Consider the following 12,553-nt stretch of genomic DNA (forward strand, 5'->3'; position numbering starts at 1 on the left):
CATGGCAGAGTCTTGCCCCTCAAGGATTCTGGAGTCTCGTTGTGGGGGGAGGTGGGGAGATAGGAAGGGAATACGGACATTCTGACTTGAGAATGGGAGGCCATGGTGCTCAGTGATTAGAACCAGGGCGGCTTGGCTGACGTTCGTTCTGATTCACTGGTGTGTACGCCTCACAAAGGGTTCAATAATTTGAATATCCATCTGGTGTAGAGTACCAGGGTGTTAGGCAAGGCTTGTGCCGGCTGCAGGAGCTGGCCCTGGGCTTTCACTAGCTGTGTGACCTAAGGCCAGCTAACCCCTCTGATGCTCAGACACATGAGGAGAGCCACGGGACCCTCGTCATAACATGTTGAGGATGAACCGATAGTGTGTGTAGAGTGTCCTTAGCAGAGTTGCCCATACATAGCATAACTCAATTAATATGGTCTCTTGTCGTTGACCAGCTGCCCTGAGTTACTGAGTAACTCTGTGCCAAGTTTGTACGGGGCACTTGACCTACATTGCTTCTAACCTGATGTCCACAGCGGCTCTGTGAAGTGCGAGTTATTGTCTCATTTTACACATGTGGAAATAGAAGCTCTAGGAGGGGAGTGACTTCCCTCAGGTCACATGATTGGTCATTGATTTCTCACCCACGCCCGCACCCCACCCCTAATCAACTGGCAATAACATGATCCTATGATGAACAAAGCCCCAGTCCGCACAGGGCTGCCCCCCAGCCCCCCAGCCCCAGAGCAGCTTTCCCGTGGACTCCCGTGGGTAGTAGGGCCACCCTGAGCACACCTGCCAGAAAAGCAGCAAGGTTAAGAGCTCAGGCTTGGAGAGAAGTAGGTGGCTTTGCCACTTATTCGCCCTGTGACCTTTGGCAAGTCCCCTAGCCGCCAAGCCTGTTTCCTCATCTGCAAGAAGGGGGTAGGAATGCCTCTTTCCCGGGGTCATAGCAAGAGTTAAACAGGTTTTCACATGTAAGCAACTTTGCCCCGTGCCTGGCAGAGAGGAAATGCTTGATAAATGGCATTGGTTGCAGCTGTTGCTGATGTCAGTGAGCACAGCTTGGGTGAGGCTGAGCAATGTGAAAGAGGGTCCCCTCTAAGGGCTTCTCAGAAGTGAGATGGGCTCCGTGGACTTGAAGAGAGGGTAGAATGTTGGGGGTGGGGAGCGTGAAGACAAGTAGCAAAGACATTCCAGGAAGAGAGCTGGGCAAAGACTCAGAGACAGAAGCAAGCGTGACTGTGCTTGGGGGCCCTCCATAGGAGAGACGAGGCAGGGAGCCACTGCAGATTCTTGAGCAAGGCAGTCCCCGTTTCGGGTATGGCTGGAACTGAAGGAGGGCGTGTTGGAAACCAGGCATTCTGCGCTGTGGTGGCCAAGAGACCAAGAAGCGAGAGGGCAGGGTTGGAGAGCCTCTAGGTGTCCCTCTGGCACTTCAGACAAATGCTGCACACTCACAGCAGCTTCTTCACTCCTCCCAGGGTCTCAGGAGGTCACCAAATCATGTGTCCTTTCCTTTTCTTCACCTCCCGGCTGCAGCCCTTCACACTGGCTCTGACCTCTCTTACTCCGACTTGACTTCTAGCAAGCCATGCTCCTGCTCTAGAGTCCACAGTGGCTCCCCATGGCCTGTCAACACACTAAGGCTTGACCGTGGCATTCTGTAGGATCACCCCTCCCAGACGGGGAGCCCATCCCACCTGCCCAATTCCCCAGTGCCCGTACACACAGCACATTCTTACCTCCACTCATCCAGACCCACTCAACCCACCTCCCCAACTTTTGAGATCACCCTGAATCCCCCCCCACCCCTTTTCTAGCCCCTGCAGTGTGGTTTACAGCCTTTGGCCCTGAATTCCACACTCCTGATAGCGCTGACATTGATTCCTGACTTGTGGTTTTGGACCATTCAGGAAATCTGAGCTGTAGGTTGACTTGAGGCAAACAGCTGACTTATCTTCTTAAGCTGGGGGGAGCTGGTGGGAGGACTCACACAGGTATGAGAGGCGATGGAGAGAAAATAGCGCACCTTAATTCATTTATCCCTCCAAACAGATCATGAGGAATGAGTTTTTGTTATCCTCTTATGATAGCCAGGAGGACACTGGAATCTAGAAGATTTAAGTAATTTTCAGGATCTCACAGTTGACAAATGACAGAGCCAGGAGCCAAACCCAGCATTCTGGCTCATAACCACTATACCAAGCTGCCACTTCGTGGTCCTGGGCATGTCTCAATCCATGAACAATCACTCGCCGAGGGCTACTTACCTGGCAGGGTGCGGGGGCTTTTGGAGATGGCTGTGAGCCCTTCTGCTTAGCAATTAAACAAACAATAAGTTGAGTCATTTACTAACAGTATACACAGCAGCTAAAAATAACAAGGCTTATAAAGTCCTTATTATGGTATCGGTGTTGAGGCAGGAACTATTATTATCCTTACAAGTTTGAGTGACTTACTTACTCAAGGTGGGCATTCGGGGAGTGGTAGAGCTAAGGTTTGAACCAAACCCCAAATCGTAACCTCTACGCTCAGCAGGCTCTCCCTGAGGGCCTACTAAGGGCTGAGGAAGGGAACAAAGAAAAGAGATAGAGTTCCTGCAGTCAGGGAGGGGATGGATTTGGGAAAGGCTGCCTTCCTCTGCTTCAGGCAGGAGTATAGGCAGAATGGGATGTTAAAAGAACTTTCTATATTGGTGCAGAGGAGGGGCAGGCAGAGAGATAGACACGAGGTTAGAGGACAATGTGGATGCCCCAGAATCTCTTCTGCGGAGACCGCGGGGATCCTGGCCTGGCCGTAGTGTGGGGAGGAGTCAGGTGGGAGAAGGCCTTGGGGACCGGAGAGGCCCAGCTGGACTGCAATCACACAGTGAGGGGGTGGGGTGGGCTGGGAAGGATGTTCCTGGAAGAGGAAGTAGCAGTACAAAGGGGATTTTATCCTGAAGGTAACGAAGCCAATTAATATATTTTTTTTTAAAAAGGAATTTTCAAATCTGTTCAGATGTCATAAGACCAAGAACCTATTATATGGGACTCATGATTCTCTATTTTATGTAAACAAATGATTAGGAAGTGAGCATGGTGGGTGTGTGTTTTAGAGATGAAGGCAACTGTGGGAACATCCAGGTGGAGGTACATAGCATTCGCAGCAAAGTTGAGCTAAGTGTTGCTAGCTGGGCTGCAACTGCCTCTCTCATTCCATTTTAATTTGGGTTTGGGATTAAATATTTTGGAGTCCTTGCAGGAGATCCCCCTGTGCTTTGAGGTTGAGGGCTGCTGCTCTGTCCCTGCCTGGACCCTAGAAGTTATCCTAGACTTAACTAGGTCTAGTTATCCTAGACCTAGAAGTTATCCTGGCCCCTAGAAGTGTTGGGAACACCTCACAGGTGGAGTAAGGTCAGGAGGAACCGCTCCTTTTAGGTAGCAAAGACCAGGACCCCGGAGGGGTCCACCACCACCAGCAGCCCACAATGCCTCCCACTAAACGTCAACCCCAGCCGTGCTTCCTTTGGCTGCCTTCCTGGAATCACATAGAACACTCAGAAGAGAAATAGCACGCTCTTGGGGCAGCCCTGTGAGATAAGAGAGCTTGAGCTGTGGCCTGGGGGGCTGCTGTGTGGTCTTGGGCAAGATCCTTAACCTCTCTGGGACCCCAGCTGGCTTCTCAATCAGGAGGAAACAATACAGAACTGCCTTTTGGACTGGAATTCATAAAGGATGGATGAGATAACAAGAAAGTTTGCTTTCTAAACTCGAAGCGCCGTAGAGTGGCAATCATTATGATAAACCCGCTGTTGTTTCACGAGGAATAAAGAAAGCGGAGGCTGGCCGCGCAGGCCCGTGATCTTGGCCCAGAGAGGCCAGGGGCGTCCTGAACGCCGACCTCCTTGAGGACGCCAGCCGGTGTAGTGAGCCGGGGACACAGCCAGGAAAGCGGAGGCGCGGGCCAACTATCCGGCCCTGGACCAAGCGCAGGGTAAAGCCGGTAGTGGCCACCCCCGCCCTCCCGTACCCCCCCCCCCGGTCCGCTCCGCCCCGGGGCGGGGGTTGCGGGGTTCCCGCCGTGATAAAGGAGCCCCGGCGGCGCTGGGCAAGGCGGTTTGGGAGCTGCGCCCGAGCTGGGGCCATGCGCGAGGGGCTGGGCGCTGCGTGCGAGGCCGCCCGGCCCCGGCTCTGCCGGCTTCTCCGCCGGATCCTGCGGCCACAGCCCGCCTGCGGGCCCCGCCGAGCCAGGTACTCCCGCCGGGCCGGGTCCGCCCAGGGAGGGTGGCGGGCGGCTCCGCGCCGGGACCTGTCTCGAACCCGGGCGCGCGGCCCAGACCCGCTGCGTGCCTCGGGTTTCCGTCCAAGTGTGAGGGTTGGAATGTTAGCCCCCGTTAAGATTCCGATGCGGATTTACTTAAATCAAGTGTTTTCCTCGTTTAGAACGCTTTGGAGGTTGCAGTTCAGTAGCCACAAACGACCCAGGGAAGCTCCGCGTGCTTCCCGGAGAGGCGTCTATGCGGGCAGGAGTAGGAATTGGGGATGTTTCAGCACTGGGACTGTTGCATGCTTTAGGACAGATAGGATGAAGAGAGCAAAGAGGTTCTTGTTTTACGAATTAGACCCATTTCACAGAGTGGCCCACCCTCCACCCCGTGTATGCAGTGGCGGTCGTCAGGAGTGGAAACTGCAAGGGAAGTCAGGACCCCCGTTACCCCAAACGACCCACAGAAGGCAGCGTCGACCTTAACCATCCTGTCACTCGGAGGATTCCTGCTGATGGCAGATTCTTAACGGTCCGTGGCTCCCTCGAAGGATCTAACAGGGCTGAGCATAGCTGTGGGTTTAACCAAATTGCAGGAGCACGTGGATAGACTGCGCAGTAATTGGGCTACAAGTACTCAGATCCTTAGTACGCTCATCTGGCTTCCAGATACCCAGTCTCCCAACAACAAGACCAAAGAAATTAGCTACCTTTAGGGGGGAGGGGGAGGACGGTGACTTGGCATAGCTTTGTTTATTAGTTTTGTAAATTAAAAAAAAAAAAAGATTCCTAGTTATGAAGGAATGCATGGTTATAGTTAAAGTTGGAAAATGCAGAAAACTATAAAGGAAAATTCAGATCGATGCTGTCATCATTTAATGCTAGTCACTGTTAATTAATATTTACTGGCATCTCCCCCAGGTGTTTTTCTATGCTTGGGCGCGCACAGACAGACAGACACACACACACACCCGGAGCATCAGACCATATACACAGTTTGAGGCATTATTTATAATAGTGGAGAAGCTGGGCACAACCTAAATTATGCAGCCATAGGCAATGTGAACAGGCGGACTATGGATCCCTCCGTAGAGTGGATTTTTAAAAAAATTTATTTATTTATTTGAGAGTGAGAGATCACAGGTAGGCAGGGAGGCAGGCAGGCAGAGAGAGGGGGAAGCAGGCTCCCTGCTGAGCAGAGAGCCCGATGCAGGGCTCGATCCTAGGACCCTGAGATCATGACCTGGGCCGAAGGCAGAGGCTTAACCCACTGAGCCACCCAGGCGCCCCTAAAGTGGATTTTCAGGTAGTTTTTTGATATTTGGGAGCAGTAGTGAAGTATAGAAAGAGAGCATTTCCCCATCTAAACGTTACTGTGGACCAGTACGCTTCTCAAATTCTCCAGTCCTGTGGCCACAAGTAAGTAGAAGGAAGCAAGAACGAGCAGGGGAGAGCTGGGGGTGAGCGGTGATGGCAAAAGATCAGGGTGGCAAAAGAGCAGGGAGGCACTGCCTCATTGAGGACCCCAGGCTCAAAGCGTCTTCTGATTTAAGGAGCCTGGTGATGATCGCTCAGCCATGGCTTACCTGTTCTGACTGTATAGACTAGCCTATTTTGGATTTTTTTTTTGGTGGGGCCCCCAGTTTGGACCAGCGGCTTGATGGGAGTGGGTCGCATGGAAGGCCCTTTATAAGGCTGTTGAATCAATCACTCCATTCAGGTAGAAGTTGCTTTCTGATACATACTTACGTTCTCTTAAAGAGACACTCTCTCTTTATAGCTATAAATCTAATGTATGTAGTTAATTATATAATGTTAATTGAAATATACAGTCATTACTTTTCCCAATAATTAAAGTAATACATACTCATTCTTCATATTCCAACACATTACAAATAGGTCTAAAGTGGAAAAATGAGAGGGTGCCTGGGTGGCTCAATGGGTTAAGCTCAGTAGGTTAAGCTGTCTTTAGCTCAGGTCATGATCCTGGGGTCCTGGAATCGAGCCCCGCATCTGGCTCCTTGCTCGACAGGGAGCCTGCTTCTCCCTCTGCCTGCTTCTCCCCCATGCTTGTGCGAACTCTCTCTCACTTTCTGACCTAATAATTTTTAAAAGTGGAAAATGAGAGATCCTTATAATACTTTCTGACGTCCATTCCCCTTGGACGTGTGCACACACATATGCCCACCCCGGAAAATAGCCAAAAGGACACAGAACACAATAAGATTTCATCCTGTGCCCCCAGAGTGTGATTCACCCCAGGAGGAGGCCTGTGGGGTGCGACTCTTGGGTGCTCACGTGTAAGGGGCCCAGAGAGGTCACATGCCTTCTGTTCCCTGCAGCATTTGCCAGGAGAGCAAACCTGGAATTCCAAACCAGAGACAGTGGTTTCTGAGTGATTTCAGACTCCTAGGGCCTTTTCATCTTCCAATAACAGCCAAAGTTCTTTGTATCTGTCATTTTAAGGGGCGCCTAGGTGGCTCAGTTGGTTAAGTGTCTGCCTTTGGCTCAGGTCATGATCCCAGAGATCAAACCCCATGTTGGGCTCCTCAGTGGGAAGCCTGCTTCTCCCTCTCCCTCTGCTGCTCCCCCTGCTTGTGCTCTCTCTTCTCTGTCAAATAAATAAAATCTTTAAAAAAGAAAAGAAAAGAAAAACAAGCAACATATTTTTTAAAAGAGTTCTTGACGTCCAGATACCCTTACTGAGACATCTTTGGATGACATGATGTCTCAGGTTGGCTTTGAAATGATAGCAGACCCTGGGAGAGTAGAGTTCAAACAAGATTGGCAACTGGGTGGGGTTGAATCGGGGTGAAGGGCTCCTGGGGATTTATTGCATTTTTTCTACTTGTATATGATTAACATTTACCATAAATGCTTAACATTTACCATAAAATAAAGTTATGTTACCATAATAACAACTTAGGATAAATAAATAAACCCAGATAAATCAGGGGCTTTACATTAAAAAAGCCCAAGTCCCCCCCACCCCCCCAGACAAGTGGGTAGTGGCAGCGCTGCTGGCCTGGGAGGACAGGGTGGAAAGGAGCCATTCCCTGGACACCCAGTGTCATCCCACATTGGTACTCAGAGCTTCTGTGGGTCACCATTCGGGCAGGCAGCTTTGGCTTAGCTCCCTGCTTTGTAGCGGTAAGGCAAGAGAAGAGGAGGGACAGGGAGGCTGATGATGACGGGGAGACTGGGTCTGACCAGCAGCTTCCCCCACCGCGTGCTCTCCTCTTCCTGACCAGCAGCTGAGAAATTCACTCCCACCCTCTGAGCCTCGGTTCCCCCATCCATCAAATGAGGGCTTAGCAGTGGGGGGCTCCAAGATCCCTCTCTGCCCTTAGATATCCCTATCTCATGCTGGCTGTTTCCTTTTACAGTCTTGTGACACAGGATGACCCCAAGTGTCACAGCCTCGGCAAGCACCGGAATGATTCCCCCCAGTCCCTCACAGGGACAGTAAAGGTCAGTGAGTCACACGGGTGTGGGAAGCCTCTCCCTCCCTCCCCCAGACAGATGCAGGTTGAGCAGCCTGGTGGAGGCTGGGATCTGGGCAGTGAGGGGGGACCCGCAGGGGGACAGGTAGGGGTGAGGAAGGGCCTTGGGAGAGTGGGATGATCCCTGGTGGGCAGGAATAGTGGCCCCCATGGTGCTCTGGCCCCGGATCACCTGCCAGTGTGGGCCAACAGGCATGGATGGAAGGCGACCATTCATGGAGCCGGCAGTGGGACACCCCAGTGTGATTCCAGACTCAGCGGCTGAGCCCCAGTCCCAGCCTCTAGCCCACAGGGTCCATCTTTCCAAAGAGCTTTGGATCTTAACCTAACAGACAGGTGGGCAGAGAAATGGGTGAAGATATTTTCCATATTCTTAAATAACTCCAGGGAAGGCAGTGGTATGTTCTTCCTTGCCGCCGTTTCTGTTCTCTGCAGTACTGGCTGTACAGTCGTTTCCCTTGCATCTAACCTCAGTCCCTCCTGTTGCAATTTCACCAAGGGAGCATTTGGCAGGGTCTTGGGTGAGGAGAGAAGCCTGGCCCGCAGCCCAGGCACCTGGAACTCTTAGCCGGCACTGGCCCAGATGGCCAGGCTGCCGGGAAAGGAGGAGGGACACAGACCCACATCCTGACCCGGGTCCTCACCCATAGGCCCCCACCCCAAGCCAAAGTAGGGCCCAGGGGAGACCTGTGGGGCCCCGGGGTGAAGGCATTTGTAAACTGTTGGTGTTTTCCCCCCCTTAGACGTCTCCAGAAACCCTGGTCAAGCCGGATGGGCCCCCGTCGGCCTGCCCTCGGCATGTGAGGATCAAAAACTGGGGCAGCGGAATGACTTTCCAAGACACACTCCACCACAAGGCCAAAGGGGTGAGAAGTCCGGGGCTCAGGGAGAACCACCCTTGTCCCAAGGTGGGGAAGCCATTTGGGCCTTTAGTAGATCAAGTGGATGTTCCCCTGGGCAAACCAGACAATTATCTGGTTGATCACAGGGTGCTGGGAACAGAGGTCAGTGGTCTGTACGAATCACAGGACATAGATGATGCCAGCCCCCTGGTAGTCCCCTGATGGATGCTGGATCATCCAGGAGATGGGATAAAGGGTCACAGGAAGAAATTCAGTCTTTTGTAGAGATACTGCATAGTAACAGGGAGGATTTTTTCTTCCTTCCTTCCTTCCTTTCTTTCTCTCTCTTCTTTTTTTCTTTCTTAAGATTTTATATATTCATTTGACAGAGAGAGCAAGTGCACAAACGGGGTGCAACAGAGGGAGAGGTAGAAGCAGACTCTCCACTGAGCAGGGAGCCCCACGCTGGGCTCCATCCCAGGACCCTGGGATCATGACCTGTGCTGAAGGGCAGATGCCTAACCGACTGAGCCACCTGGGCACCCCCTGGGGAGAATTTTCTAACAGAACTGCCCAGAGGTTCCTGGGTGTCTCAATGGGTTAAAGCCTCTGCCTTCAGCTCAGGTCATGATCTCGGGGTCCTGGGATTGAGCCCCGCATCGGGCCCTCTGTTCAGCAGGGAGCCTGCTTCCCCCTCTTTCTCTGCCTGCCTCTCTGCCTACTTGTGATTTCTCTCTGTCAAATAAATAAATAAAATCTTAAAAAAAAAAAAAAAGAACTGCCCAAAGCTGGACTGAGCTACATCAAAAGATAGTGAGTTCCCTGTCATTAGAAGGATTCAAATGCTTTTTGATAGGGAGATTGGAGAATTCAAGCAGTTAGTGAGTACTTGGAGTAAGTGTTCAAGGCTCCTTCTCCTAAGTTTCTTATTCTAACTATAGAATGCATTCTGATTATAAAATAGAAAGTCATTGAAAATTTCAAGACCTTGAAAGTGGAAGGATTTCCCATACCTTCCAGAAATTACCACAGTTAACATTAGGGTGTACCTCCTTCCAACATTTTTTCTGTGCCCTCCTCTGACTTCAGGATTTGTATCCTCTCTTTTTGGTTCATTTTGGCTGAATACCAAGTGTGTTCCCAGGAGCCACATCAGCCTCTCTAAATGAGAAGATAGTTGAGATATTCCCAGGGATCAAGCTGTTGACTTGGCCCTGGGTCTGAGTCTGGCCAGGGAGCAGGGCCAGAGACTGAGCCCAAGGTGGTAGGAATCACCCCGGCTTACACCTACTTGGGTCAGCCAGTAGAGGAAAGGAGATGTGTGTGGCAAGAAAGCTTGGTGGACCCCAAGGAGGAGGTGCCACAGGGGTGGAGAAGGGCAGCAGGAAGCTGGAGAAGCTGGAGTGGGAGGTGGCCAGGAGAGTTGGCCTGGAAGGAGGACCCTTGTCAACACCTTCCTGAGGGGCCAAGCAACCCCCTCACCACCTACCTCTCTCTTTCCAGGAGCTTGCTTGCAAGTCCAAGTCTTGTCTGGGAGCCATCATGAACCCCAAAAGTTTAACCAGAGGACCCAGGGACAAGCCTACCCCCCCAGATGAGCTTCTACCTCAAGCTATTGAGTTTGTCAACCAGTATTACAACTCCTTCAAAGAGTAAGTCTCACTTGGGCTGGATCGCTACAGACCTCTTTCCCCAAGCTCTCCTGTGTTCAGTCATTTCCCTCTGATTCCAGGCCCTTTCCCTTTCCAGAGTCAACAGGGGAGCCAGGGCTCAAGCACAGTTTTCCAAGTGGAAAGACCCCAGAGTCAGTTCTTGTACTCGTAAGCAAGAGAGGCATAGCAATGATGGTTAAAAGTGTGGGCCAGGAGTGTAACTGTTTGACCTCGAATCCTGGCTGTGCTGGTAACCAGCCCTGGATCCTTGAGGAAATCAGTTCACCCTCTCTGCACATCAACTTCTTCATCTGTAAAAATGGGGTGAGAATAGAATCCAGCTTTGAACAGGGTAACTTTGACAATGAGCTGATACGCGCTCTTCTAATAGGAAATGTTGGAGAGAGAAAGGACTATTGGGACCACTTGGTCAGACCTCTACCAGGGGTGAACGGGGAAGCCCAGTCCCAGCTAGAAGCCATATGCCATCTGACCTGGAGAGGGCAAGTCCTACTCTTTGCACTGAACTCTGTGGGGTTCTATATTCCTAGGTTTCATAGAATACATGATTATTAATGTAAAGCCCACTAGTAACTTTAGTATAAAAATACACAAAGGGGGGCGCCTGGGTGGCTCAGTGGGTTAAGCCGCTGCCTTCGGCTCAGGTCATGATCTCAGGGTTCTGGGATCGAGTCCCACATCGGGCTCTCTGCTCAGCAGGGAGCATGCTTCCTCCTCTCTCTCTGCCTACTTGTGATCTCTCTCTGTCAAATAAATAAATAAAATCTTTCAAAAAAAAAAATACACAAAGGGATTGTAAGACGGAATGGCTGAGGGAATGCATTTGCTGTTTTATGGGCCGGGAGGGGAGTATGGTTTTTACGGTGTAGGCCACGCAGCTCTTGACTGCATGAAATGAATCACAGAAATGCACCTGGGACCACCCCCACCCTATGGTGGAAAGAGTGGCTCCTGGTAATGCCATGTCTCCTCTTGTATGATCCTGCAATGTCTGAGCGGGTAAGGGGCCTTGAGCTTCTGAAAAGGGCCCTAATCTTCCAGGTCCGCTGATTTCAACCCTGGCTGTGCCTAGAGTCACCTGAGGACTTTGCAAAATGCTCATGCAGGGTACCCTGGTCCAAGGACATCAGGATCTCAAGAATCGTGGACAAAGCAGAGCTCTGTGTTTTCTAAAAGCTCGTTCGGCGACTCACCTACAGAGCTGGGTTGAGTAACCCATTGGGGGTTGTCTGCCACGTGTGCTGAGAAGCCACAAACTCTATAGGAGTGCTTTGTGCCTTGGAGGTTCAAGATCCTCGGGCTGTCGGCTCTGCCAATAACCAGTGAGCCTCTCAGGGTCTAGGAGGTCTCCTGATGGGCCTCACTGGGCCACTGTATCAGCGCTGACATTCACTGGGCACTAAGTGTGTTCTGTTCCCTGCGTAAGTGTTTTATAAGCAATGCTCTCCACAACTCTGAAAGGAGTACCCCCCTCCCATTTTATAGACACCAGTAGGAATTCCCATTTTACAGGAACGAAAGCCCACAGAGGAAATAATTGGCTTGAAGTCAGATGTTTCAGAGTCCCACAGCTGGGATGTAAACCCAGGCAATTTGGCACCAGAGCCCCTGCTTTTAACCTGTGTTCTGGCATCCAGCTCTTTGACCTTGAAGGTTCCAACTTCATGCTGGACCTGGGAGGTCCTGCTGGCGTTTAGAAGGCACTGGGTAGGTGTTAGCCCTGGGAAGCCACTGGGTTGCTCCTGGAGGTTTCACAGAAACCCACTTGTTTCTCACAGACGGAAGGTCTGTTTCTCAGTCTCAAGTCCATACCTCGAACCTGTCAAGAGGTCCTGGGGGGTGTGACAGACCAATGGCGGTCCATTCCCACGATCACACAAGCAGCCAGAGTCACAGACAGCTGGCAGGTTCGGTCTTTAGCAAATGAAGGATTGTATAGTTAGAAACTGTAACTTGCTCAATGTTCTGTTCAGATCCATTCACTGATGTCAAAAGCTACACTCTTTTTTTTCAGAACTCATAGGCATGATAGCATCTGAAATGCAACTCTATGAAAACGGTAGTAAAATGCAAAACTCTAAAGGAATAGGGGGAAAATGTAAAAAAGAACCCTTTCTTACCTAGTCACATACTAACACCAGGGAGTGGGCTCAAAGTATCCGTGATTTGGTGATTGCTACACTCTCCGTGCCCGGACGCCGAGCAGGGAGTCTTGCTAGAAGCTTTGTGTGGGGAGGGGGGCTCCCAGTGTGACCACCTCAACCTCACCCAGCAGGTCCTGATGCCAGGATAAGGAACC

The 12,553-nt window shown here is 51.3% G+C and overlaps 1 protein-coding gene across 1 annotated transcript in view; it reads left to right on the forward strand.

The window, feature by feature from the left end:
• Positions 1-12,553, forward strand: part of NOS2 (nitric oxide synthase 2) — a 38,769-nt gene that overhangs the window by 341 nt on the left and 25,875 nt on the right. The window contains exons 2-4 of the mRNA XM_044250476.1: positions 7,623-7,707; positions 8,483-8,605; positions 10,085-10,233. Of these exons, the coding sequence (XP_044106411.1) occupies positions 7,623-7,707; positions 8,483-8,605; positions 10,085-10,233 (357 nt within the window). The remainder of the gene's footprint in view (positions 1-7,622; positions 7,708-8,482; positions 8,606-10,084; positions 10,234-12,553) is intronic.

Source organism: Neovison vison, chromosome 5, assembly GCF_020171115.1.
Source record: "Neovison vison isolate M4711 chromosome 5, ASM_NN_V1, whole genome shotgun sequence".
Taxonomy (NCBI): domain Eukaryota; kingdom Metazoa; phylum Chordata; class Mammalia; order Carnivora; family Mustelidae; genus Neogale; species Neogale vison.